At 34.4% G+C, this 27,404-nt stretch overlaps 2 protein-coding genes across 2 annotated transcripts; both read right to left on the bottom strand.

Moving 5' to 3' along the window:
• Positions 1 to 1,273: 1,273 nt before the first annotated feature.
• Positions 1,274 to 4,313, bottom strand: LOC120260471 (peptidyl-prolyl cis-trans isomerase FKBP15-1-like). The gene is made up of 6 exons (XM_039267953.1): positions 4,209 to 4,313; positions 4,051 to 4,100; positions 3,311 to 3,373; positions 2,105 to 2,195; positions 1,796 to 1,900; positions 1,274 to 1,545 (listed from the first exon to the last, which is right to left on the bottom strand). Exons 1-6 carry the CDS (start codon positions 4,258 to 4,260, stop codon positions 1,451 to 1,453), a joined length of 456 nt encoding a protein of 151 aa, XP_039123887.1. The 5' UTR covers positions 4,261 to 4,313; the 3' UTR covers positions 1,274 to 1,450.
• A 426-nt stretch (positions 4,314 to 4,739) lies between these two features.
• Positions 4,740 to 25,668, bottom strand: LOC120261133 (phospholipid-transporting ATPase 2). The gene is made up of 25 exons (XM_039268865.1): positions 25,544 to 25,668; positions 24,354 to 24,557; positions 23,224 to 23,437; positions 21,657 to 21,773; positions 20,639 to 20,731; positions 20,377 to 20,551; positions 19,440 to 19,606; positions 18,061 to 18,165; positions 17,070 to 17,167; positions 16,845 to 16,987; positions 14,886 to 14,982; positions 14,682 to 14,791; positions 14,432 to 14,596; positions 13,575 to 13,729; positions 13,424 to 13,504; positions 12,336 to 12,456; positions 11,248 to 11,354; positions 9,715 to 9,846; positions 7,984 to 8,137; positions 7,434 to 7,551; positions 7,130 to 7,303; positions 6,949 to 7,000; positions 5,836 to 5,963; positions 5,595 to 5,745; positions 4,740 to 5,503 (listed from the first exon to the last, which is right to left on the bottom strand). Exons 2-25 carry the CDS (start codon positions 24,476 to 24,478, stop codon positions 5,174 to 5,176), a joined length of 3,312 nt encoding a protein of 1,103 aa, XP_039124799.1. The 5' UTR covers positions 24,479 to 24,557; positions 25,544 to 25,668; the 3' UTR covers positions 4,740 to 5,173.
• Between the last annotated feature and the right edge of the window lie 1,736 nt (positions 25,669 to 27,404).

Raw genomic sequence — 27,404 nt, 5'->3', positions numbered from 1 at the left:
TGTATATATGTATTTGTAAAATTTGGATATATATTTTTATAGTAAAGACAGTAAGAAATTTTATGAGAAAGAAGAGGGGATTGAGTACGAGGGGAAGGAAAATGAAGGCGACAATTATATACATATATAACAATAATAATAATAATAATAATAATAATAATAATCTGATTTTTCAGCTCATTACATATATAATTAAAAAAAATTGGGTTTTGATATATGAATATTTCCCAAACAATTTTTCATTGTTCAACAATATCAATTTTACACAATAACTTTATTAGTGTTGCTGAGAAAATAGCTTGATATTTAATATGTCATAATTTTTTTTTAATTTTTTACTTTTGTTGACTTCACTTTGTTCATTTCATCTTAATTTTTGTAATAATATTTAAAATTTTAACTAATTATTAGAGGCACTATCCCATCGAATAATAATTTTGAGCCATTAGATGAGGTAAAATTAATATCTTTTATTATCAATATTTTTTTTAAAAAAAAATCTGAGTTCATAAATTCCGCCGCAAACAAACTTGTACAATTATCATGATTTTAAATTATTTTTTTAATTTGGGTTTAATTTTTTTTTCATTGAAATTTGGGCATGATCAGGTTAGAACTATTCCTTCCGTTCTTTTTTATCTGTCACAAATCCATGTTCTTTTTTATTTGTCATTTTCTAACATTAAAAAATATTTATTTATTTTTTTCAAAATCACCCTTAATACTATATTCAATTCTTTTCATAGAATTAAATATGAGAGAGAAATGTGATGATATAAATTAGGGGCAATTTTAAAAATCTAACTTTTTTTTATAAATTTTTTGTGGAAATTCTAAGTTTCTTGGTATGTGAAATTCAATTAATCACAGCAAATAAAAAGGAACGGAGAAAGTAGTTAATACGGACCTTTGATTCAGTTTTAGGATTTCTGACAACATAATTTTTTTTTGGAAAAGAGGAGCGGGGCGAACCCGTGCACAAGACTCGGTGGAATAAATGAGGATGGGGCCACACTCACGTGGGCGGTTGGAACCACCCATACACAACCACTATTCACAACTCCCAGAAATGTACCCTCAGCCGAGAATCGAACTCTCACCACTCGGTGAGAGCTCTATCGGCGACCCGTATGCCAATAGACCCAAAGGTCGTTGGCGATTTCTGACAACATAATTGAACTGTGTGTTCAAAACTATCAACAAGTCAAGAAGTTCAATGCATTCAGGAAAAAAAAAAAAATTCAGATAGAGTGAAAACTTGCAATGAAAAACCTTCATCAAAGAACAACTCTGTCACTGCATTAATTTGTTTTGAAAATTAAAAATGATAGATCTGCTTCCGCCGTGAACGATCAATTGAAAGTGAAAACCTAGACATTTAAACTAAAATGTCCATTAACAACTGCAACTTTATGATGGCAAGAACTAATGTCAACAAAACTCCAGTTTGCTACAGCTCAGTGTCACTCTCCGATGCTTTATCTTCGGCTTTTGTTTTCCCATTCACCGCAACAAGTTCTGTTTCAAAGATTAGGGTTGCTCCACCTACAAGGATGAAAGATTACTTATGTAGCAATTGGAAATTATTGAAGCAGAGCCAAGTGCTGCTCAACATTCAACACAAAAATCCAGTCTGGGCAGAGAAATTTCAGTGATATGAACTTAGGGCTTCTCAATTATGTTTATGGATGCAAATACTAGATTAACTCTGATTCTAGCAGAGAAAGTAAAATGAAGATTTTGTACACATTTGGTTAAAAAAGAAAAAGAAAATGGAGTGCAAATTCAATATTACCTGGGATGGTGGGAGGTGATCCTTGATCTCCATAGCCAAGTTTGGATGGTATTTTTAACTTCCTCTTCTCACCCACACACATACCCAAAATTCCTTGATCCCATCCTATTGGTTAGTAAGAGCAGCTTATTAGTTCACGGAAAAGAATAAATGATAACTATGTTTTACTTATACTCAGCAATATCATTGAGATGCTGATATTTTGGAAGACGGTACACGAACATGCATCAAAATTAATTAGAATCACTTGATAATTGATAGTTAACAATGTCAAGCGTGTTCGTTACTTGTCCATGCTCCATCACATACCTTTGATCACCTGACCAGCACCAAGCTCAAACTCAATTGGATCACCCCTCTCAAAGCTGGAATCAAAAACCTTTCCATCTGTGAGTGTCCCCTATTGCATAAAAAGGAATTCATTAACAACATGTGGAAAATGGGAAGACTGCTTCAGCTGAAATATATGAGATCTAAGCATGGCAGAACACCAAGTGACAATAAATATAAATATAAATATAAATATTCAGAACTTGATGCATAAATATTGTCCCTATAGGGAATTCAACAGGGAACAAAATACATTAATTACTTTTCACAATTTTTTTTTGTCTTCCACTTTCCTTCATAAATTTGAGCATTTTACGGATCCTTTGCTCCACTTTCCACAGGAGATGTAGGAATCAGTTTGCTTTGGTCTTAATCTTCTAAAATGAATATTTAATCATGTGCACACATCTTGCTAAAAAAACAATAACAATAAATCAATTTTACAATTTCTTTGATGCACACACCAATAACATAGTCCTCTCTGATTTACCCTGCATTTATCTTGACAGCAAAAACAAGGGACTGGCTAAAGCATCACAAATGGGACATCTAAAGTTAAACCAATTTTAAAAGACATCTGTAGCAATTTGATCCAAGACAATTGAATTGTCATCAACGATTGATACACATTGTTCTAGAAACTGAAAACTAGCGTCAGTATTCTTATTTTATGACCTAGTTTTCTATTTAACGGTAAAATTTACATCAAGATTTTCTTCCCTAGTAAATGCCATTGCGGCAGAAATTCATGAAAATGGATTTTTCTAGTGGTATTCTAGGTTTCTTATCCTGGATGATTGAAGTAAAAAACCAATGCTATCAGGCCTATTAAACCATTAGCCACCTAACTAAATCAACATTATAACATATATTAGTGAGTTAGAAATTTCTACAGTTCCAAAGCAAGCTTTTGGTGCCCTAAATATCACTTCAGAATTCTTTCTGAAGAGAGCAAATTTTTTACATGAAAAGGAAAGTGGCATTTGATGAAACAAACCGCAAAGGCAGCAAAACACTGGTCCAAATACAATAACAACATGTATAAATTCACAAAATGTACATTGAGACAATATTAAAAGTGCGTAGTGTAAATCCAACATAAATAAATAAAAAAGAATGGACAATAATTGTATACTCTAAAACAATGCACTTCTTTATAAACTTTAAAAGTTGAAAATAACTTACTCTGTAGTGTACTTTGATCCGGTCTCCTTTATGGGCCTGGATGTCACAAGATTCAGGTTTGAACTGCAACCACATAGACCAATTAAAACTATGAAATGAGCAACATCTGATGCAATGATGCAAGCATACATCTATACGGATTCTCATCATCAACACAATAATGAATCTCGGGTTTGCTAGCATTACAAATAACAAAGAAAAAAAGGGTAAAAAAAAAAAATCTACTATAAAAAAGAAAAAGAAACAAAGGACCTACATTTTCAGGACAGTATTATGAGACCTTTTTCGGGTCAGAATAAACATCCAAGGTCATAATACAGAAACAAAAGATAAATTCTACCAGTAAAAAAAAAAAAATGTTTTCCAACTAAAAAGCTGGCAAAGTTTAGTCGCCAATTAAAACTAACTTGTTTACATCCTAAACAAATTTCATCATCCGCTGCTAGCAAAGATCCTTTCATAAACAGGAAAACTAGTATATTCATTCAAATCTGAGTCTCCTGTGTACATACATCATAATCCTACATTCATACCCAAAATCACCAGTAAGCAACCAAAAGATGTGATTTTTATCACAAATCTGACTATATAATTTATCTTCGTTATACAAAAGGAGCTGGCATCATCTCATATCTACTACTCTTTAACCAATCCACCAAACTAATTACAAAAAATGCAAAAGAAACATGATCTGATAAAACAAAAGCTTGCAAAATATCGAAGAAATCTTGCTTCTTTACCTTCACACCGATCTGAAGGTCCTTTACATCCCCAGATTTTTTCGCAGAAACTTCATGGAAAAAAAAAAAAAAATCAAGTAAAAAGAGTAAATAGATCAAATAAACACTCTTAATCTCAAGATCTGGCATTCAAGAAAATGATGAAAGGTCCATAGTACCGAGCAAGATCAGGGCGGCAGCGAATGCGATACTGAGAAGCAGCTTCGCCATGAATACCTTCTTCTCTCTTTCTTTCTTACGGCTTTGAGATTTATTATTTTTAGTCCCTCCTTAATATTGAAAGGGGAAGTGGCTGAGTATGATGTTCCGCGGAACACTGTAAAGTTACAGTACACTGCAGACACGTTGGTCAGCCAATAGACGAGTGACACGAGTACCTAGGGTCCACCTCAAACCGTTCGCCATTGGCTGCCTTTCTCAAGCACGAAAATAAATGCCAAACATATTAACTCTAAAAATTTTCTGGGTAATTAGTCACGGATATTACAAGCACATGCCCTTTTTTGAAAATAAATAAATAAGGATATAACCCTGCAAAAAAAAATATAAAAAATAAAACATTAAAAAAAATTATAAACTTAAATTAAAATAAAAAAAAACCCAAACCTTTCCTGTACACATAAAAACTAAAGTTTGAGTAAAAAGAAAATATGAAGAGTTAATAAACACACAGAAGGGAGAGAAATTGGCTGAAAGGTCTTTATCATTTTCATTTATTTTACACTTTACAAACGTAAATCCCACCATGGTGATATAAGCATCCTAATAGAAGTAATTCCCTTGATAAGCCCTTTGAGCAATCTACCAACTAGTAGTCCACAATTAAAAAAAAAACTACTTTTCAGCACCTTTAATGTTATAAACATGTACCTTCTTACAAACACATACATATCATGCTAAAGAGAGAGCTGTTCATAGTCATTCACTGGTATAAATATCGCAGGAAATTTTAAGGCCAAAGTAACAGAGGCATATTAGTGACTCAGTGGCAGGAACCAGCAAAATTTTCTTTTAGCAGGCAGCCTGTCCTGCTAATTTATGATGTCTGCTTCTTCTAAATCATCTGTATTAACAGCAAATTATGAGTATGACAAAAAAATGGTCCTTGGAGTCATCAGAGAACTCATTTGCTTTTGTAATTTCTTGCGTAAGAAGACAGTCTAGATTGTGAGGGCTGAAAGAAATCTTGTGTTGAGGAACCTATGGACCTTCTGACAGCAGTTGGGGAGTCAGTGAGCAAGGGCTCATAAACAGCGCTTCTAGACTTTGGTTGTGGAGACAATGACTCGGCATCCTTCTGTGTGGATTTTAACTGTGATTCGAGATTTCCTATCGAGAAAAAGGGGGTTCGAGATCGTTCTGCCTGCTGAAGTAGATTAATTGCGCTTGATCGGTATGTATATCGGAAATACTTAAGTGCTAGCACGGGCCCCATACCGATTGCAGTAATGAGCTGCATCCTCATTAAAAAAGAAAAATCACTGGTGTCAGCAAACTCTAATAAGCAAGCTAAAATCACAAAGTAGAGCAGTTTAGAATCTCACAGTCATGGTAATCCAGTATGATGGCTGTCTAACAAGGCGGAACATGATAGTATACATCCCAGCAGATGGTAGTGCACTGACTACACAGTTTATAGCATAAAATGCAGTGAAATTGCCCCATATAGCGAGATGTTGCAAAATTGTGAAAGAACTGCAAGAATGAATCAGGTTCTCAGGATATCAAAACTATTCTGCTAGAAACTACAAAATGTAAGGGGCAAAAATAATGATGAACCCTTACTTCATCTCCAGTGCCACAACAAAAGCCTGCAACCATATACATCCTGATAGGGCCACCATTGACACCTCCTCCATCTCACATTTCTCATTAGCATAAACGTGAACACTTACTAGGAAAACAACAACTGCCTGTAATCACATAAGGGAACATAGTTCACATCATTAGATTTGAATTGGATTGCAAGCATGACAAGAGATGAGAAGTCTCCAACTACAAATCAGAAATAGCAAAGTGAAATACAAAGGAAAAGAATATTATTTCAATACTTCATATGGATCATCTGCAAGTCATATGCATTCACCCACTACATATTAGCTGTTATTTATTACTCATCTGCTGTTCATCAATGTTACCATGATTTGAAGCTTTAATTCTATAAACAACTGAAGACTCCTTAGTCAAAAAATAGTCCATGCATAAACAGAGCATGCTTCATGATAAACATGAATAAACTATGTAGACTTGGTTTTGATTTGTGAATCCCTGATGATATTTTGCATTAAGATGAACTTTATAATTCATATAGTCGGACAAAAAAAAAGGGCAGCCCAACTTCTGCAAGCATTATGAACTAATTAAATTTGTTTCTTGGGCATTTCCTCATGCCTTGGTTTCTGAAGAGTAAGGCTTTATTAGGAAAGTCCAGCCTGATGTACTCCACAGCAGTAAATACACAATAAAAGACATGTTGGAGTTGCCTGCCATAGAAGGGACATGATAAGAAAAGGGAAGGGAAACATAGTAAGGTTTCACTTAGACTGCTAATGATCTAAAATATGGAATCATGATAATAATCAACAGAATTTTGAATTAGATTATCAAGCTCCTATTCAGATTGGATTTATCTGTGAACTTTTTCTAAAAGCAAAAGGTTATTTCTGTTTACCCCCACCCACTGAGAGGCTTACCCTCTTATAGCACTTTCAATGCCTTGCCTGAATTGGCTTAGAGCCCTTGGCTCCTAGGAAACCAGTGGGTCAATGACCACAAAAGAAACTTTATGAAAAAAAAAAAAGGCCACAAAAGAAAAAAGGTGTCCAAACGTAATTAATATACTTTCATACAGAACTCTGCATTACATTTATTATTCATTAGAAGAATATTTGAACTCACATGATACAATGATCTTCCAAACCATCCCGCAAAAGTACTCGGATTCAAAAGCCTGGTTCACGAAAAGAGATAGTAAAGTTAACAGTCAAACAGGTAGCTAATTCCACAGAAGAATTTTTTAATAAATAAATCTAGCAAAACAGCACAGGACGCAAATACAATAAAGAAGAGCTATTCAAACCTTCCAGCTTGACAATAAAACAGAATCCGGGGATGTTGCATCACAGTTTTTTCACTAAGATCCTTGTCCAAAACACTGGTTAAAACCGGTAAACTTGTGTAGAAGACATTATAGGCCATCAGGCTAACAGAATTGAACAAGCTAGTCCCAGAGATGCCTGAAAATAATGAAAAACTACAAGAGTCCAAATATTAGAACAGGAAAATTGAGCATAACGCTAAAAGTTGTCTAGGGAAAGAAACTTCTCTCCATATACAACTGCAGTAGAAACCAAATTAGGAGATTAAAAAACCTTGAAACTCACAGAATTTGTATAAAACATATCAGCAATGACTTGTAGAAGGAATATTGAGACAGAAATGCAGTACGGTTGTACGAATAACGCCCATGGACAAGTATCAACCTTTTAAGGAATCTAAATTCTGCAAAAACAGGAAAAAAAAAGAGAGCATACAAATGTTAATGAGAGATTTATGTTCCCAGAAAATAAAATTGAACTAAATAGTTCAGGATCGAGGAGAAGCTTAAGTGACCAGCACATTCAAGCAGGGTGGTAAAACTGCATGGTTCTCATAAATTTAGATGACAGCTAGTGGTTTTAGTCTATCTATATTATTCAGCTTCCTAAGTGATGTTAAATCATGATGTAAATAGAGACTAACGAAGAAATGCAAAGGATAATTACCCCGACAAAAGAGAAACAAGGAATAGGCTTGAGGAATCAAACAAAAAACAAGCTGCTTGCCTTGATAACAAAGATGTCAAACTGAATTTATGTAAATTAAAATTCCAGCAAAAGAGACAATGGAGACCACATGAACGATAAAGCAATACACCTTGGAGAAACAACTTACTCCCAATACTATAATCAGCTGCTCTAGCGGCTTGCAATCCTTCCCTTCCACTTATACCTACACCAATATCAGCTTGTTGTATCATCCTTACATCATTTCCACCATCACCAATTGCCAAAGTTCTGTATTCACAAGATTTCAAGAGCTCCACAAGCTGTATGAGTTAAAACATAAATATTAAAAATGGAATTTTATAGGTCTACTTGGTTTTATTGTAAATGCACATATTCGAATTATTGAAAGAGTGTATCAATTAAATAAAAGTCTAAGAAGGATAGGCAACCCATCTAAGAAATTAAAAGAGATTTCAAAAACTTTGAATTCCTACTAATTAATAACATATGGTGAAAGAAAAAAATATTAGTTGATGCAACCCTATTCTCACAGCATGGCATTTTCATCTCCCACTTCTTAGCACAAGATTCCAAATTAGCAAATTAACTTCCATTTCTCCAAAATCCAAATTTTGAATGGGCATCATTTTTCCTTCATCCACAGATCTTTGTCTTGTTTCAATTTAAGAACCGTCTTAGTAGAAGCATAGACATGCATTATGCCTAATATTTAAAATAAATCCACCACTTAGTAACATTTCATCCTTGGCTAAAATTTAATATTTTGATTAATTGACATCATTGGAGGGGTTAATATGGATTTCCATGGCTACTATTATAAATTCAATGCTTAGAATAGGTTTTTGTTTGTCAACATTCTTTGCAGAGATAAGCATAAACATCATGTGCATCAGAACTTGTTTGCAAAGAAAAGTGCACTTCTTATTTAATTGCCTTGATATATTTTAGATTTTTTGTAAAATCATGTTCAGATAAATAAGATCATAATAGGACCATGTCCTTCATCAAACAAAATAATATGAGATATACTATTCAGTCAGCAAATCAATTAATGGAACCTACCAACAACAAATGTTATTTTCACAAAAATGTTTATGAGTGTGAATGCGTGAGTTAGATTTTTTGTATGACTGTGTTTAGAGAAATGAGATCATAATAGGACCCTGTTCTTCATCAAACAAAATAATATGAAATACACAGTTTGGTCACAAATTAGTTTAAACACTACCAAAAATCAAATATTATTTTCCCAAAAAATATTTTTTTCCAAAAATATGTGTGTGTGTGTGCTTGGGCACTCCTGCGCACATTGCCATCAGTTAGAGAAAGAGCGGTTTGGACATAAATTATAGAGAAATTGTGGAGGACCAAGATAGAAAGTGGGCACATAGAAACATGGTCAAGGATATGTGAGGTGCAGAGAAAAAGGGCATGCTCACGATATAAAGGGTAACAACTTCTGTAATAAAACAAGATCCCCTTCTAGGTAACGCAAGGTTACCACCTTTTATGTTCGCAATCATTTATAACTTTTTTGGTGATATGATCCCCAAGGCATGCTATTCCTGCTAATATTAACCTAAACAGGGAAACCCTTATTCGATACGATTGTCAGGGAAAACGTCAGAACTTCATTTTGTAAATGCATCCATAAAGTGTTATCCTCCCATCTTATGGGCTTTAGATTGAAATAATAATAATAAAGATAAAAGTAATAATAACCACTTGACACTAGCCACAGAAGAAAATACCTAATTCTTGGTCTTGTGCAATAATTGTTTCAAAGGGTTCACAAGCATGGCATTTATATATGGGCTAAGTTCCAATAGCACAGATATCCTAGGGTCAAAGAATCACCAAGAAAAGCATCAGGTACCTGTGCTTTTTGAGAAGGTGTTACCCTGCAGCAGATCGCAGTTCTTGAAAGAATTGCTAATTCAGTAAAGGCCTCTCGGTAATGTTTTAGAACAATTTCAAGGGCCCATCCATCCACAACAAATGCCATGTCCTGAGAAAATGGAGAAAAGTAATCAACATAAATTTATCAATCAAAGAGAACTCTAGAGTTTGGGATACAGCATGTCAAGTCTTAATTTAATAATGCCAAGAGCAAGAACAAAGGGATATATATATATATATATATATAAATGCAGGCTCTTTTAAGTGGAGAATACTATGGCTGCATTGCTCAGAGAGAAATGAGGGAAAGAAACAAAGTCTGGATAAAGGCTTTCATAATTTTGGTGATAAAGGCTTTCAAAATGGGAGGTGAAGCTTTTTTAAAAAGCGCTCCTACCCTTCTCCACATCTCCTCTTTTGTTGTGAGCAATAATCACTGAGGGATAAAAAATAAAGAAAGAAATAAAATTATATTCATCAGTTTCGTCATTAACTTTACCAGATAAAAATGTTCCCTTCATTTTTTTAATGTATTTTCTATTATTTTGTAATTTCTAAGTTTTTCCTTCATTTTTTCCCCTAAACCAACATAGCCTACATACATATCACTGATATCAGCACCCACATAATTAGTTCCATCTCGAGCAGGCCACTTAAACTTTCTAAATAATAACTAAATAGAAATGAAACATTAGTAGGAATGTACCAATACAAAGATGGGTTATGTCATACCCAAATACTAAAAAAAATAGGTATGCTTTGCACTGCATGCCTACAGGATTAGCATCATACTACAATGCAAGTGTGTGACACTGTCATCAAACCATGATAAAAAGGAAACCAGACCCCATAAGCTCAATCATAGCTCTTGACATTCTTAAAACACTTTATAATCATAAAAAGACAACCTTTCACAAACTCAGATATTTATATCACAAATGATACATGACATATTTGACGCAAGATCAAGATAATTTCTTGGACAATAATTTCATTTGAAGGATATGTCACCTGCTACTACAAGAATTATCATACATTTCCTAAACTTTTAACTGCATCATTTGAAAGTTCACACCTACCCCAGCAAACGGACACAAACCTCCCTACCTGTTAAGTATGTTCTCTTTCTTTCTTAATCACAAATGATTGAATTATTTCCATTGGTTCCTAACCAACTGGCCTAAATAACTAGTTGTGATTACCATCACCGTTCCTTCCAACCTCAACCGTAAACAGACACATCAACTTTCTCAAAAACATGTGCCGAATACAAATTAAAGGAAGATATGCATTTGACCAGACAATTCACAGGGTATTTTAGCAAGTAGACAACAGTGCATCAGCTAAAAAAGAATAACTTTCAGCCTCCATAAGTAAACAGATCATCTTGATCTCAAAACATGCAGAAATTCCAAAAATATGTCACACACAATATATAGGTTGATAAACTAAAGCCAGACTAAATAGCTCAAATTACAAAGCCATACAAATCCAAGAGGTAAGGAAGCACCTTGGGTTCTGTGGTGGTTATACTCATTGTGAGTAACACTCTCTCTAAGCTTCTGAGCACTTCATCTTCACTTTTTCCATTAATGAACAAAAGCTGACCTTTTGGTTCTGTCAATTAAACCAGAATGTTCACTATAATAAACAATATTCACTATCTTTTTACAAATTATTTCTACAATTAACATCCAGCCCTCTGTGCTATAAGCTGGAATATAAACGGAATTACAACCAGTAAAATATCTATAGTTTTATATGCTAACTGTATAATTACATGAGATGCTAGCTGTAGCCAAGTTAAAATGGAGAAATAAAATGAATATGATGGAGCATAAGCACTTGACAACAGGAAGGTTGGAAACAAGCAAGGGAGGAAGAGACACATGAGCCAAACAGGTAAATGTAGCCCAATGCATGAACCACTGCATTATCCGGTGGTTTAAATCACTGCCATAGAAGGGGAATAAAAGTTTTGGAGCTGCTACTTGACATGATGGATGTGATCAACCTATTTGAAATTATTTGGAAAGATGGTTGATCCTTTGCCAATTCTCCCAATTACATTAATGACAGATCTACAAAACACCGCCTGCCATGTTGTCACAAGGATGACAGAGAGCACCTGGTGATCATGGAAGATAAAACTCAAGGCATTCTTAAGCGCTGACTTGCACTATAAATGGATTTAGGAATATGCCAACTACTTAGATTGCACATCCGACACCTATCCAATCCACTGAAAGGCAAGAAAACTTTTCCAATGCCATCAAATATGAACTTTTATTTAAAAAATTCGCAACCTATAACAAAACATTCAACTATTCCAGGCAATTATACTGTTATCTCTGTATTCAATTTACTTGGCATTACCACAATCCCCACCACTCATAAACCACTTGCAAGCCATGCAATAGCACTGGCAACAATTCATCAAATTTCAACCAAGAAAAAACAGTGTAAACAGTGTCCAGAATGGATCAGATTAGATAAGCCATACATATATAAGCAATTCTCCTGCACAAGAACTCAAATAGCAACAGAATATATATGCAGGGAAAATAAGATGAATAAAAAAAAAGAAATTTGGACCACCTGAAGAAATAAAATTGCACAAAAGTGCAATTTGGATGGCTGTGTTCTGCTTATCGCCAGTCAACATCCAGAAATTAATTCCTGCCTGCCTCAATGTTTCAATAGTTTCTGGCACGCCATCCTAGTAGAAAAGATAACACACAAACATTATTAGCACATAAAAGGATAAGGCCAGTTCAGCATGGAGTTAGTTAAAAGGCAGATTTATTAAAAACAATTATATTTACAAAAAACATGTATTTAGACTTGAGTCATTAGCCCTTTCACTTTAATTGTTTAAAATGCAAGACCTGGCTTTAAAAAAAATAAAAATAAAAAACCACCTGGAAGTCTTGTTTTACTTGTGCAAATGGAAATTAAAATTCCTTCACCTTTGATAAGTCAGAATGGCCCAAAAACCAGTAGTAAAAAATTGAGGCCAGTAGTAAAAAATAAAAATAAAAAACCACCTGGAAGTCTTGTTTTACTTGTGCAAATGGAAATTAAAATTCCTTCACCTTTGATAAGTCAGAATGGCCCAAAAACCAGTAGTAAAAAATTGAGGCCAGGCCTCTATTCTTGGGTTTTTGGCAGCACTTGAACTATATAATTCTAAAATAAGCACATGACAACACTGGAAGCCAGCTTTAGCTGAAAAAATACAAATGAGAAGATCATGCTTGGGTTTAGACTGAGCAAAAGCCAAGCAAAAATAAACCTATGCCGGGTCTAACCCTGAGTCCCTGACCCAACCCAAAGCCAAAAAACTGTGACCTAAAAAATTAATGATTCAGTCAGGCTTGGGTGAGAACAAAGTTATGTCTGAAGAATATTTAACTAATGAAATTTATCAAGGCCAAAACCAACCTCGCACATTGGCAGCCCGTGTTAGGGCTGGAGGCAGGATACTTAAAGAATTTAACCATAAGTTGTTATCCGCATTTAGGGATGCTGATGCAAATTGTCGTCTTACATCACCTTTATTAATGTCCACCAAACATAAAAATTAAAACACAGTTACATCTATTGACAGTAGACAACTTAAATTTATATAAGAAAATAATGAGAAATGATTAATATTAAATCACAAATGATGCAACCAAGTGTACCTGTAGACGATCCTCAATCGCACTAACCCCAAGAATTTCAAGATCATGCTCTAATCTTTGGCAAATCTCAGCAAGTTTCCACTGATAAAAAAGCATACTCAGAATCATAACATAGACCCTTCAACTGACTACATTTTCACATATACTTTACCTCCCTATCAATGAGTGTGCTGCTTGCTTCCTTGAACAGACGAGCCCATTCTCTGTATTCATCTTCTTCCAATTCACGCCACCCCAAACAAAGCGTACGTAACCCTAATTGAGCATATTGTTCCACAGCTTCAACAGTTGTCCTTATTTGCTGTCCTGAGAAGCAGATGAAAATATACTTTAGAATTTAGACTGTGAGAGCCCCACTAACCATATTAAATCCTAAGCAAACAAAATGTCCCAAACCAAAAAATCACCGAAGAAAATTCATGCTCCGCTTATCATTGGTAAGAACCGCTGACAGATGGCATTACATGCCTTTGCAAAATAAGATAATAAATACTTCAAGAAGCAAGTTTGACAAAAATAAACTACCTCAAACAAACTATTATATGGACCGTGGTTTAAATCTGAAACTTAATTCAATCAATATACCACAATCTTACTTAATTGATCCAGATATATTGTAATGCAAACTTCATATTATGAAGTTACAAGGACAGCATAATGGCAAGCAACATACAGAATAAGCAATTGAAGGTGAATACTGTTTATGGGTATGATAACTTTGGATATTGTACAAATGGTACAGAATTAGCATGTGCACAAATTGCCTCATGACGGTCGATTTATGGGACTCATTTCAAGGGTTGTTAGGCCAGAGTTAACAATGCACATATAAACTGTAATCCAAAAGTCATCCTGGAATACAATGTCAAGCTCTAGTAAAAGCTATAAATTTAAAGGCTTCTAAGAAATAGGACGCAGATGTTGCTCCATAAAACAAAAAAAAAATATTGATCAGCAATACCAAGTCCAAGGATATATTCTTCTTCAAAGAAAAGGTTAAAAAATTACCAGAACGTGCAAGTGGAAAAATTGCTTCATCCGCTCCTTTAGACAACAGCAGTATCTTTTCATTTTGACAGTCCTTGACAACAACTGACATTCTTTTTCGATCAGAAGTGAACTCGAGAATATCTAATATCTCATATTGGATAATTGAGGTGTTGAATTTTATATCTGCAATAACGTCAACAGAATTTAAGATTTTTTTTATTAACAAGGATACTGATCAACAGCAATATCCTTGAAGAGAAAAATTTACCAAGTGTATTGCCATTTCTGCTGATAAGGACCATACGCAAGCAAGCAGCAGCATTTACAAGAGCTTCCTCATCCTGAGATTGGGCTTTATATAAAATAGTTCCACTGTCACTGCAGAAAGCAAAAGAAATCAATGAGAAGCAACAAATTGTAAAATAAGCACAGTATCATCCCACATGTATGAAACGTGGAGAGTACAAATCACCTTCTAATAGGTACAACAGTGTTGCACACTGCCATCACTGTCAGAAATCTGATTACATCAGGCACATTGTTGCTGACAGCATTGAGCAATTCAGCATCTATCTACAGAAAAAAAAACATGGTTAAATGGTGCTCAATATAGATAGACCAATACATCTAGATAGACTACCAAATACATACATTACAAAAAAGTGACACCATTTATTTAAGAAATTGCAATAATGAAACTTGCATACGCAAAACACAAGAAAGAGCACAAGGGTTTAAAGAACTTTGAGAGAGTTTATTATCCAAACAAGAAGGATTATAGTAAGCAATAAAGAATTTTCCAGGAGGACCAGGACTAGACAAAAAGCAGATGTGTGTATAAATATAGATAAATGAGGGCAAGCACTATAAAAACTGAACATACCCAGAAAAGAGGACTATGACTAACTACACTAAAACATAAAAGCTAAGAATCCTTGAGTTCAATTACAAGTCTAGTATAACATTCAACAAAGACAAACTAATTAATACATTAAACAATACCAACAACTGAATAAAGTCTTAACAGGCTTTCTCGGGTAGAATAACCAAAAATTCCAACAACTCCTTCAGAAATCATAGAATTATCATGAAATGACTCAATGAATCAATACAAGTAGACTTTTACCCTTTCTCAGACGTATTAAAGTTTTACATAAGATCATTAAATAAACACTCCGAAAGCTTTGGGTACCAAGAAGAGAACCTATATGATCTCCTTTCAACTTTTTAGCCATCAGAAAGGCAATGTGTAATAATTCAAAGCCATATGGAGTGCATATCACAAAGTAGAGTGTAAAAGTTCTGTTGCGTTTTTTTAATTTACACTTTGTTTCCAGCATATTGTCTAAATGTTGATACATGATACTCAGAGCTTGATTCAAGTTTCATGCAAACAATGGTGAGGTCTTTTTGATTGCACTAGAATGCAAGTGGATCTTAAGTTAAGTGTGTGTGTCGATCCATCTCTCTGCCTAACACAGTCATAGTACATGAATCCTTGGCCACTTAATTGTTGATTCTATTGCTTACTATTCTGGAACAAGTTTATGTTCTTCAATGTCCAAAACAATATATTACATCCTTTTCTACCCATCCTATGACCAGGGAAAAAAAACAGGTACTCCAATACCATCTCCATAAAGTGGGTGCAACTTTTAGCAGTCCTTTGCCAAAACAAGGCTGACTTTCTTGTTAAATTTCACCTGTCCATGTACAAGACATGCTACAAAAAGAGTCTAAGCTTAACATAGAAAGATTGTGTATTGTGAAACATCTTATGCTAGAATAGACAATAATTAGGTTACAACAGCTCATCTGGGATGCACTCACTAAGTTATCATCACAAATGAAAATCTAAGCAAGAGCCAAATATTAAAGTTTCATTAACATTATTTTGTGGCTTGCAGCCTTTTCTATCTAGAAACCTTCAAAAAGTTATGCACTGCACTCAGCATCTGATCAGCTAAATGAAGAAAAAAGGTCTTTAACTATGCTTGATCAAGGGATAACATTTAGAGAAATGCAGAGAATGTCGATTGGCTTTACTCTGTCAAATAAAGCATTGTTTCCACAATAACATTCACCCTTGCCTCGAATTTCAAGTTTTAGGCATCAAAGGGCTTTGTCATAGAAAGATTTTTTCTCATAACCAATCAAATTGATCACTTCCATAACTAATTCACCCTCTACATGTGAAGTGGAAATTCCATAAGTGATGGCTTTGGACAAGGACAATATTTTTTGGCAAATTGGTGCAAATATTATGATAATTTGTTTATTCTATAAGATAAATGGAAAAATCAAAGAGAATTAAAAAGGGGGGACAAGAAACAAATAGACAATAAAATTGAAAAGAGGAGTGTGTAAAAAGCTGGTAAAAATTAAAAATAAAAAATAACAAAAAAACCCTTGCTAAGACAGAGGAGAGAACCTTTCAAAGCATCTCCACTTTCATTTCCATAGTAGATACTATTGATACAACACCTTCTAAACAGCATCTTATTCTCAGTGAGAGTTCCTGTTTTGTCAGTTAAAATATACTCAACTTGCCCAAGGTCCTCACTGATTGCTGTGCTGAAGAAAATGGTTTATTTAGAGCAAGAAACATGAAAACATCACACTGCTGCGCATAGAGAATTGGAAAATAGTATCTTACTTTGCTGCATGAGAAGGTGTATTAGTATCCCGATCATACATTTCCTCATCCCAGTCAATGAACTTTGCATATAGACTCTTTACAAGATCTAGTGATACCTAAAGGGAAAAGGCAAACAAAATATCTTGTAAATAATACAAGTAAATGATTTAGGCATATCCACATACACAGGCCGGAGAAATAATTAGAGCAGAAAGCTAAAATTGCAGCATCCTGTAAGAAAACACCATCTAAACCAATGAATTCATGTTTTACTCCCAATGCCACCGGCCTCCTCAAACAATCAACAACTATACTAACAGAGATTTGGATATGGATTTGGCAAATTGTAGATCCAGGTCCAGATCCAAAAAAATTATCAGATAAGAAGATAATTTCCACATCCAAGAAGAAAATTCAAACTAGTTTAGACAATATTATCAGACTTTAGTTTAAATTTTGACTTATTTCAGCCAAAAATATGGATATGTTTGGAACCTAAGATTTGAGATCTCTTGGGTCTCAGCCCTCACTGTCAAGTTTGAATTCTTTTATATCAGATTCTCATGCCTACCAGACACCTATACAAATATAAAATAGGACACTGAAGCAAGAATAAAAAGAGGACAGATTTAGTCACAAGATATCTAATAAAATCATAGCTGGAATTTCAACTCCCAAGAAATCTATATTTCACAGTAGTTTAAACTACATCCTTTTTATATAATTAGTAAAAAAACCTACCATCTCATCCCAATGTCCACCATAAATTTCCTTGTCACAAATCTGTTTATTTAGATACCTATAAACTTCACAAACAAATCTGACCCAAGATTTTAACGAAAAATCATATGTGAAAATTTTATACTTTGAATCAATTAAACTATAGGATTTGGTTTTACCCATCCAACATGCTTGTCCTTCACAAGAATTGGACCAAGCGGATAATATAGCAGACCAAGAATCTAAAAAACTAAACATATCATAAAAATCCGTCAATCATGCCTCATACCTTTATAGAGATGGGAATCATGATAGAGCACAACAGTTCAAATCGTAGAGGGATAACCAAAAGCTCATACCACGGCGCTTCTTCAGGATACATGACGTACCATTGCTTCAAAAACAGAAAATAACAATAAAAATCTAGTTAATACTGTTAGTTATTGCTACAAAACATAAAAATTAAATTATAACAAAGACATAAAGTATGCCTTGATCGAGTCATTATCTATAATCTGGTTATGCTTGGCATAGGTTTGAACTGTTTAACCCCAACCCCTCAACCAAACACCTAACATTGGTTTCACATTATCCCACCAGCATTTTTTCATAAAATTAATTCATTATTTCTATTAATAAATATTTTTTAAAAATCATTAATATCAACATACACTAGTCATGAATTACAGAAGTATAATTCTGATTATAAAATATTTGTTAATTAGTATTAAATAGGTCAAAGTTTGATCAAGAACAAATAAAATTTCCCTTCAAAACAAATTCAAATATCCAAACCCCAAGACCCATAATCCAGTGTTTTTCAACCCCAACCAAACACACCTCAGGGTTTACAAAGAAGCAAGTAGAGAATAAAACAATATAATATCATTCTTAAGATCAAAAGTATTTTAAGACACTGCTCCTTTGGTAAGTTATTATGAATTTACGATCAATCTAAGGCAGTATGGTTAGGAAAAGAAAAGCCATATGAATCAATTGGATTCAATAAAAGAATGCTTCTTGCTTATGCTCAAACTTCAAGGATGGGGACAAATATCAAAATCATGGATGGAAGTCATAACCAACAAGGGGAATGTTAAAAAGCATAACAAACAAATTGTACCTTTAAACTAATTGTTAGAAGTTAGATGCCATAAATGAGGGTCCTAAGAAAATAGCTACTAAAAATATTGATAAATGATAATATGCTACTAAAGCAACAAAAGAAGAAAACAACTAGCAAATTCTCCCTAAATGTAATGATGTATACCATCAAAAGTAAATAGAAGCGGAATGTGCCACAAACTAAAGAATCAAAATGATGCTCAATAAACCATGTGAAAAACGAAATAGCCATGTGACAATCATCAATCCTTAACCATCTAAAGCACACAACTTCAACCACCATTCACATTAATCGAGTGTAGAAAAATTAGAGAAGTGCATATGTCAAATCATCAAGTCAACTCATATTGTTAACTCTGATCATGCGATTTGGCAGCAATTCATCTAGTACTCAGGATGATAGACAGCCTGAAATATGATACTCTCCATATAATATTAGAACAAAAAATAAGCACACTTAAACAACATGCACCATAGTATTTGCATTTATGAAAAGCAAAATATGTTCCTCCAGAAGTTGAAGGATATCACACAATAGCTTACTTGACGAGCTTCTGTGTCCTTCCAAACATTACCAGCAAAGCCAAGAACAATGACAACTACTATTTGGAATAAAAATATTGCCCCTGTCAACTTGTCAATCATAGCATCAACAGCTGTTAGTTTGGGCTCAGGTATGCCCCTACTCATTCCCAACTTTGTCTCATTTCCTGTAAATAACGATGAAAACATCACCAACTCAAGCAGCATAATATTAAACTCAAAGAATCAAAGGATTTATTAGGTTCCTTGATACCATGACAACATATTTCAAAAAATAATAACTTTATTTTTCTTCCATACCAAAAGACACTTCAACCGATAAACAAAATCTTGAAGCTGATATGCTAAATAAAGTTAAACACGAGTAATGCACAGGTTAAATAGTTTTTATTAGATGCACAACGAAAAGTCTAGGAAACATGGCCTGCCAAATTCATACCCTCAGAAACCATCTCTTCCCTTAACAAGCTTATAGACCTATCTGATTTATCACTACCAAACTAACCATTTAAAACAGTGTTATAAGTATTAAAATACTGTGAGAAATGCTGAAAAAAGGAACAATCAACAAATGATGAAAAAGTTTATTTGCAAGTACATTATATGTCATGGCATGCATATACCATGATCACAATACTATAAATTTTAACATCTAGCCACAAGATTAAAGCAGGGGAATAGCTGGAACAAGATAAGCACAATTTCAGAAACAAATTAATGAATATTCAGAAATGAGCTAGCCAAGCCACAAAGCCTATTTATATCTCATGCACAATTTACATGAAAATTTAATTCAATATGAAATGGAGTGATGCATAAAATCATGATAAAGGAAGAGCTGAAGTTTGCACATTTTACATCAAAGGAGAACACCTGAATTTCTGTGCTAGACCAACAATATTCTTGATTAAGAACTATTACTTGAAATCTAACTTGCCTGTGTAAACAGAAACTCCACATGCCCACTCAGTGTTCCTCAGGTAACATGATTGAAGAAGCGTGTTGTTGATTGTTAAAGGGCATAAGTCATTGTCAAGAAAAGGGGGGAACAATCTCATATTAGCATCAAATCTTCTTATGTCCTTATCAGGCTTTGGGCACTCAATCACACCCTATACATTTTCACATAAGTAGAATTAAGAAAGATAAAACAAAAACAATGAACCAGAAGTTTTGACATTTCGAAAAGTTGAGAGTACCTTGATCCTTTGCAATTGTTCAGATACAAGCCCAACACATGCTGATGGAATAACTCTTGTCTTTAAATCGGTTTCCCCATCCAGAGCAGAAGTCTGAAAAAATAAGGGTGTTCAAGATCGCGTCACTTTACAGTATAATTCAAGATTTTGCTAAAGACGTACACACTATCATTATCCAAAAGCAAGGTCCGTATATTATTATCCAAAAGCAAGGCCATTATATAGTTTTATGCTCCCATTAACATTAATAGCTAAATATTTCATATAACATTAATAAATAAATATATCATATACCATTTCAACAATGTGAATACTTCATAAGAATGAAAAATTAAAACTGCAGTGTTCCAATATTTAAAATTTAAAATAAATAGCCAAGATAAAACACAGCCTACACTTGGTATAGTTGTTTGTTTTCTCTTCCTCCCAGTAATCAGCAGACATAAAGCCATATATAAGGATTAACCAAACATCACAGGTTCTCTGTGTCCAACTAGGGCCACTATCAATCAATTGCTTTCATGTAGGATCATTAGGTTAAAAAAACAAATCATAAGCACAGATTAGGAATCACCAAAAGTTTAACAATAATAAACTAGAAAAGGATGTCAAAGTGGAATAAGCGGATCTAAATCCATGAAAGGCCCAAGACGAATTACAATAACTCTTCACATTTTCCATTGCCACTGCCCCTTATAAGCCATTTGAGCTAGAAAACGTTTGCATCAGAATCCAAAAATGTTGAATACAATAACACTTACAAAAAAGCAATCAGGGATTAGTGCCATGGCAGACTTGACTAACTCATACTAGAAAGCCATAATATAAGTCAAGTTGATCTAAGTCTACCCCAGCAAGCCTTGGTAAAGATTATATCAATAAGAAAAAGGGCAAAACAAACAAATACCTTTGAAATAATAACCCTTGAAGGACAAGCCAAGCACATTAAATGTAATCAACAATAACTACAAAACGAAGTAAGCCACACATAAACCAATTAGTGTCTGTATTTCTGTACCTCAATATAACAGATGCCTTGTGGATCAGATGTTCCAATTAAAACAAGGTCACATGGCACTTCATCATTCTCTCGCAACCACACAACATCACCAACATGAATGTCCTGTGCTTGAATCTGTAAAAAAATCACACATATTGTACAGACACGGTCAAAAATCATCAGGTAACAGGTCTTGTGCAATACAATTCAGGACAGAATTATAAAGAACTAAATTCCGCAAGAATTGACCCAATAAATAAGAATTTCCAGCATCTCAGGCACATAACGCATTCTCAAGTTCTTAATGTTTACTTCCCAAATACAATTTGGCAACTTAGACATTTGTTCATGGCTAAAAAAAATACAAAATAAATGCAAACAGATTAGACAGTTGAACTTGCTGAAAAACAATCAAATAAAACTCTATGACCTTCTCACTTACTTTTACATACATGTCCCTCAGTTCTTATGTACTCTACATGCATATCAGTCCTGTTTAAATTACAAAGCAAAGCATGATAGCAAAACCAAGATAATTGGCCCATATTGAACACTGTGGCCACCCAACTTTTTCAAATGGAGGGCAATTAACCTGTCATCAGAATCCCATGCCTCCCAACTAGTATAAGTGGAAGCTCATGGCACCATCTGAAGTAGAACCCATATTCCCCTTAAATTTTACCTGTCTTGCATCCCCTACTGGCATCCACAGAGCTCCTCTAACCTACTGCATTGTATCAAACCTGTCCCCCCTTCAATGTTCCCTACCCCTGCCAGCAGGCAGCTTCACCAAAACTAAATGAGACAGATTAAACTTAGTTTGATCAAATCTGGGCCAAATCAGAACAATATCAGCTCAATTATACACGACAAATTGCAATTGGACCAACTAAACTGAAATAAAATAAACAGATGCAAGATCGATCTCATAATTGTGCTTAACTTCAGGAAAGCCCTGGTTTATTGTCAGCAGGAATTAAAAAACATTTTATTACTACTAAAGAGAAGATAATGCTATAAAAGCATAAAGGAATCTCATTATGCTCACATCTTCACATTACTATCTTTCTAAATAATGAGACCCTAATTTAAGATCAAGATGAGAAAACTTGGCCAAGAGGAGAAATGACAAAAAGCTTAAATTCTACTCCTTTTTTTTTTTGGCTGTTGGCCCCCCAGGGGGAAGGGGGTGGCACACGGCCAGCTAAAACTTGGAGCTGGAGGAATGTATTTACCGGTCATAAGGCCATGTGTTTGCCTGACATATGGCATAAGTAACAAATTGTATTTAAGCATGGCTATATCTCTATCAATAAAACCCTTGCTGAGTTCTGAATCAGGAAAAAATGCAATTCACGCATCCTAACATGAACCCCAGTATTTATTAAGGCATCTAACCAGTTCAAATAAATATGAGTTCAGCAACAACGCAATTCAAAGTAGACCAGGTGCTGAGATGAATGATTTGACTACTTGAGTAAAATACGAAGCAAGCAAATCTATCTAAAGGAACACATTCCTGCTTTATTTAGATATCTGATTTTTGTAAAAAGATAGAACAAGAATACAGAAGAAATAAGCTTACATGTTTCCGCACGCCATCTTTTACAACCCATACTTCCTTCTCATTTGCTTGCTTATCAGAAAGATACCTATTATAGTCATCCCATGCCTCTTTAGTTGCAGAAACTGCAAAAATAAAGATGAGAGGGCCCCAAGTGCTTGCAGGATTGACAGGAGTAATGAGGGGCCACAGTTGGAGGCATGCTATCAGCAAAAAGTACTGATTCATGAACCGCCTACAAACCCATTAGCAATGTAAGCATGCCCATTGAGATAAGATAAATGGTAAAAATTTGGACTTCTAAAAATACAATAAAAAAAAGGGGAGAATAAAAAACAAGACTAATTCATAAATCTTGAAAAGATATGATTAAAATTAAAATTAAAAAAAAAAAGCTTCAAAAGAAAGCAAAAGCACAATAGACTCTCAAATTGGGAAAATATCATCATCATAAACATGCATACAACAGTTAGCACTGTGGATATGTATATATATACATATATATAATTTCCTACAAATTTTAATGCAGGATGAGACACTGGGTAGCAAATGCACAAGTTAACACAAGAATGATGCATGAAAGGAAGATAGGAGAAGGGAAAAGAGAAAAATAACATGGGTGACAAGGGAAATAAAAAATCAATAACCTTTATCCCTGATAATTAACATCCAAAACCAAACAAACAAACATTCAGAAACTAAGCTCACAAACTACATGGTGATGATAGTTAAATAAAGCAGAAAGGAACACAAATATTTCCCCTCTAAAAAAACAAACAAACTCCTGACGGATTGAAGTAATTACTGTAGAAAAGGAGATTCCAATCTCAGAATAGTTTTTATGGAGAGAGGAGGTAAAAGTAAAGATTTCAAAAGTGATCCCATTCAGAAATTTGAAGATTGCCTTCAAACGTTGTTCATGTTAAATAAGTATCTCAAAGACAAACAAAAAGTAACTGAAATAAAACGAGGACCTCTTGTAAAAGAAGATATAGTGGATAAGTAGATGAATTGGCAATATTTTCAACAACATAAATTTGTTTCAATCAACAGTGAATTATAAAAGGCAACATGAGATGCAGATAATGACTATAGTACAGAAATAACTTGTTGATAAAATAATATAGCAAGTTACAGTATGGATCCAAAACCTGAATTGTTCCCATAAATTCTTGGGAAGAAAATTCAATAGAGTATATTTTCTATTTGATATCCTGTTGTCGCAATAAAGATCCTTGACTGCATCATTCTCATTGATGTAAACAAAACGCTTCATTATTGGAGAAGAAGCATATAACTATGATATTTGACCCTTTGAATATCACATAGTGGGACAGCAGGCAAAAAAGGACCTTCTGTGAGGAAATGAAAACAAATGAACAAAATTAGATTGTGAACAAACCTGCCAGTATAGATAATTGTAAACTTTTGAAAGCAATATATTACAAAAGTAATTTAGTGATTAGAATATGCTTGCAAGGCATCACTTGATTTATTAAAAGACAAGCAAAAACATGTGTGTAATCAGACATTATTCTTATGACAAAAATGTTATGCATAATCAGATGCCAAAAAATGAGTACAGAAAATAAATAAATAAATAAGACAACGGCCTTTTCCAGAAAGGGAAACATCAAAATAACAGATTTTCTCCTCTTAGATAGTCATTAAATGGATCAATCTACCACACAAATGGTGTTGCACTAATCTATGCACTCATGCAGCAGAATGGTATCTTTATGTTGCAAACTAAACTTAAATATAGTTACATCCTGTCAATCTAATCCAATGAATATCTGATCTTAGCTCAGGTATGAGATAAAATCTGCTAACGATGTAATTACCAAGGAGATTGTTTACCAAGAAATTATAACCAACTAAACTTATAATTAAATTGTCATTTTGGTTCGAGTTTGATCAGCTTTGACAGCAATTAGGCAACGGAAAACAAATACGTCCCACCCCTTCAACTCAAAAGAGAAGCACTCGGCCACCACCACCATCAGAACAAATCAAGATCTCCTCTACAAAGTGCTAGAATCAATAACCCGATAACAAAACCACAACAAAGATGATTTCCATGCAGCTTAGCAAAATCTAGGGCTTCAAGAAGTCCAACCAAAGGACCGCCACAAAATTTTTCATGAGAATTGAATCTGTAGCTGATTCCAAACCTGATAACCCTCATTTGAAGCATCAAAACAAAAAATCTCCGATCAAGAAAACACATAAAGGCTCAATGATCAAATCACAACAAACACCAGACAAAGAAGCACGGATCGCTGAGGTACAACGAATGAGAACAAGAAAAGAGACAGGAGAGTGAGAGTGATCCACGTACCGTAGAGAAGATGGGAGAGAATGAACCCTATCCTCCCTTGCGATCTCTCTGAGAAATGGAATGCAATTCGAGATCTCCTTTTCTCTCTCTCTCTCTCTTTCTCTCTCTCTCTCTCTCTCCTCTCGATTGCTTTTGCTTGGCGCCTGGATTTCTTTTTTGTACCGTTCTTCCAACCGGTTCATCAAAACCGGACCGTGGATCCGGTTCGGACAGCGGTTCAAACCATGGCCCTTCGATCTGACGGCACAGAACCGACAAGCCTAAGTGGGAGAAGATAGTGGCCCTTGATAACGCCTTCTGATCTGCATCATCTGCCACGGATCTAAAAGCATGACTCAAGGTTGTTTTCTTTTATGTTTATATAAAGAAAAGTCCTTATTTTTAATTAAAATTTTTGTTTTTACCTCTTACCCAAGGTACTAACAAATGCTCCACTCATTTTGATGTGTTGAATTTACAAGTCAATAATTTTTTTTTAAAATAAAATATACAAATCCTTCACCCACGGTTGCGAAAAGGAGGTTATCCCTCAAACTAGGCCGAGGAAAAAAATATCATTATATTATTTTAATTTTGTGAATAAGCTTGATGGAGATAACATAGGATCAGAGTGTAGCGAAGACACAAGAAGAAGAATAAAATATTAAAAGGCCCCAATCAATTATTGGGCAGTAGCATAGCTATATATATTGATGATTTTAATTACAGCCAATCAGTTACAATAACACAATAGAGGAAGTGTTAGAGATAATGTGCATGAACTAGAAGTAGTGTGCTATTCTAAAACCTAAAGAATAGCTCTGCCTAGAGACCAAGTCATTCTATTTAACATCCTCCCGCAATCTGAACCTTGTGGTGACAAGATTCAGATTGTTCTTCAGACTTGTGAAGTGACGAATCATCAAGGCTTTTGTAAAATGTCAGCAATCTGATCTTGAGATGAAATGAATTTGATCTCTAATAACTTGCAAGCCACCCTTTCTCTGACGAAGTGGTAATCTACTTCAATATGTTTGGTGCGCGCATTGAACACTGGATTAGCAATGAGGTACACAGCTCCTAAATTGTCACACCATAATACATGAGGTTTTCTCAAAGGCACAGATAGTTCCTGCAGTAATGATTGAACCCATATTATTTCTGTTGTAGCATTTGCTAAGGACTTGCACTCAGACTCTGTACTTGATCTGGACGCTATAGCTTGCTTTCTTGAACTCCATGAAATCAAGTTTGAGCCAAAGTACACTGCATAGCCACTTGTTGATCTCCTATCATCACCACAACCAGCCCAATCAGCATCAGAATATGCACTTAGTAGTGTTGAAGAAAATTTTTGTATTTTCAGCCCCACATCAGATGTAAACTTGAGATATTGAAAAATTCTTTTTACTGTAGATAAGTGTTGATTGGTTGGAGCTTGTAAGTATTGACAAACTTTGTTAACAGAGTATGAAATGTCTGGTCGAGTAAGGTTCAAATATTGCAAAGCTTTAACTAGACTTCTATACCTTGTAGTTTCTTTTTTAGAGAGTGGTTCACCATCAACTTTAGTTAATTTTTCTGAGTTGTTCATAGGAGTGGTAATCGGTTTGCAATTGGCCATATTTGCCTTCTTCAAAAGATCATCTATATACTTTCCTTGTGACAATGTCAAGCCATCTGGAGTTTTTCTCTCTTCAATACCTAGGAAGTAGTGTAGATCCCCAAGCTCCTTGATAGGAAAGTCTGCTTTGAGTTGTTTTAGAAGAGCATTAGTAGTATCAAAGGAATTACTGACAACTATTATATCATCCACATATATAAGCATGTAGATAGTAATAGATTGACTCTAATACATAAACAAGGAGGTATCAGCTTTGGA

The sequence above is a fragment of the Dioscorea cayenensis genome, chromosome 5, assembly GCF_009730915.1.
Source record: "Dioscorea cayenensis subsp. rotundata cultivar TDr96_F1 chromosome 5, TDr96_F1_v2_PseudoChromosome.rev07_lg8_w22 25.fasta, whole genome shotgun sequence".
NCBI classification, from domain to species: domain Eukaryota; kingdom Viridiplantae; phylum Streptophyta; class Magnoliopsida; order Dioscoreales; family Dioscoreaceae; genus Dioscorea; species Dioscorea cayenensis.
The sequence above is the reverse complement of the archived record's forward strand: the minus strand, read 5'-3'. Positions and strand labels throughout refer to the sequence as shown.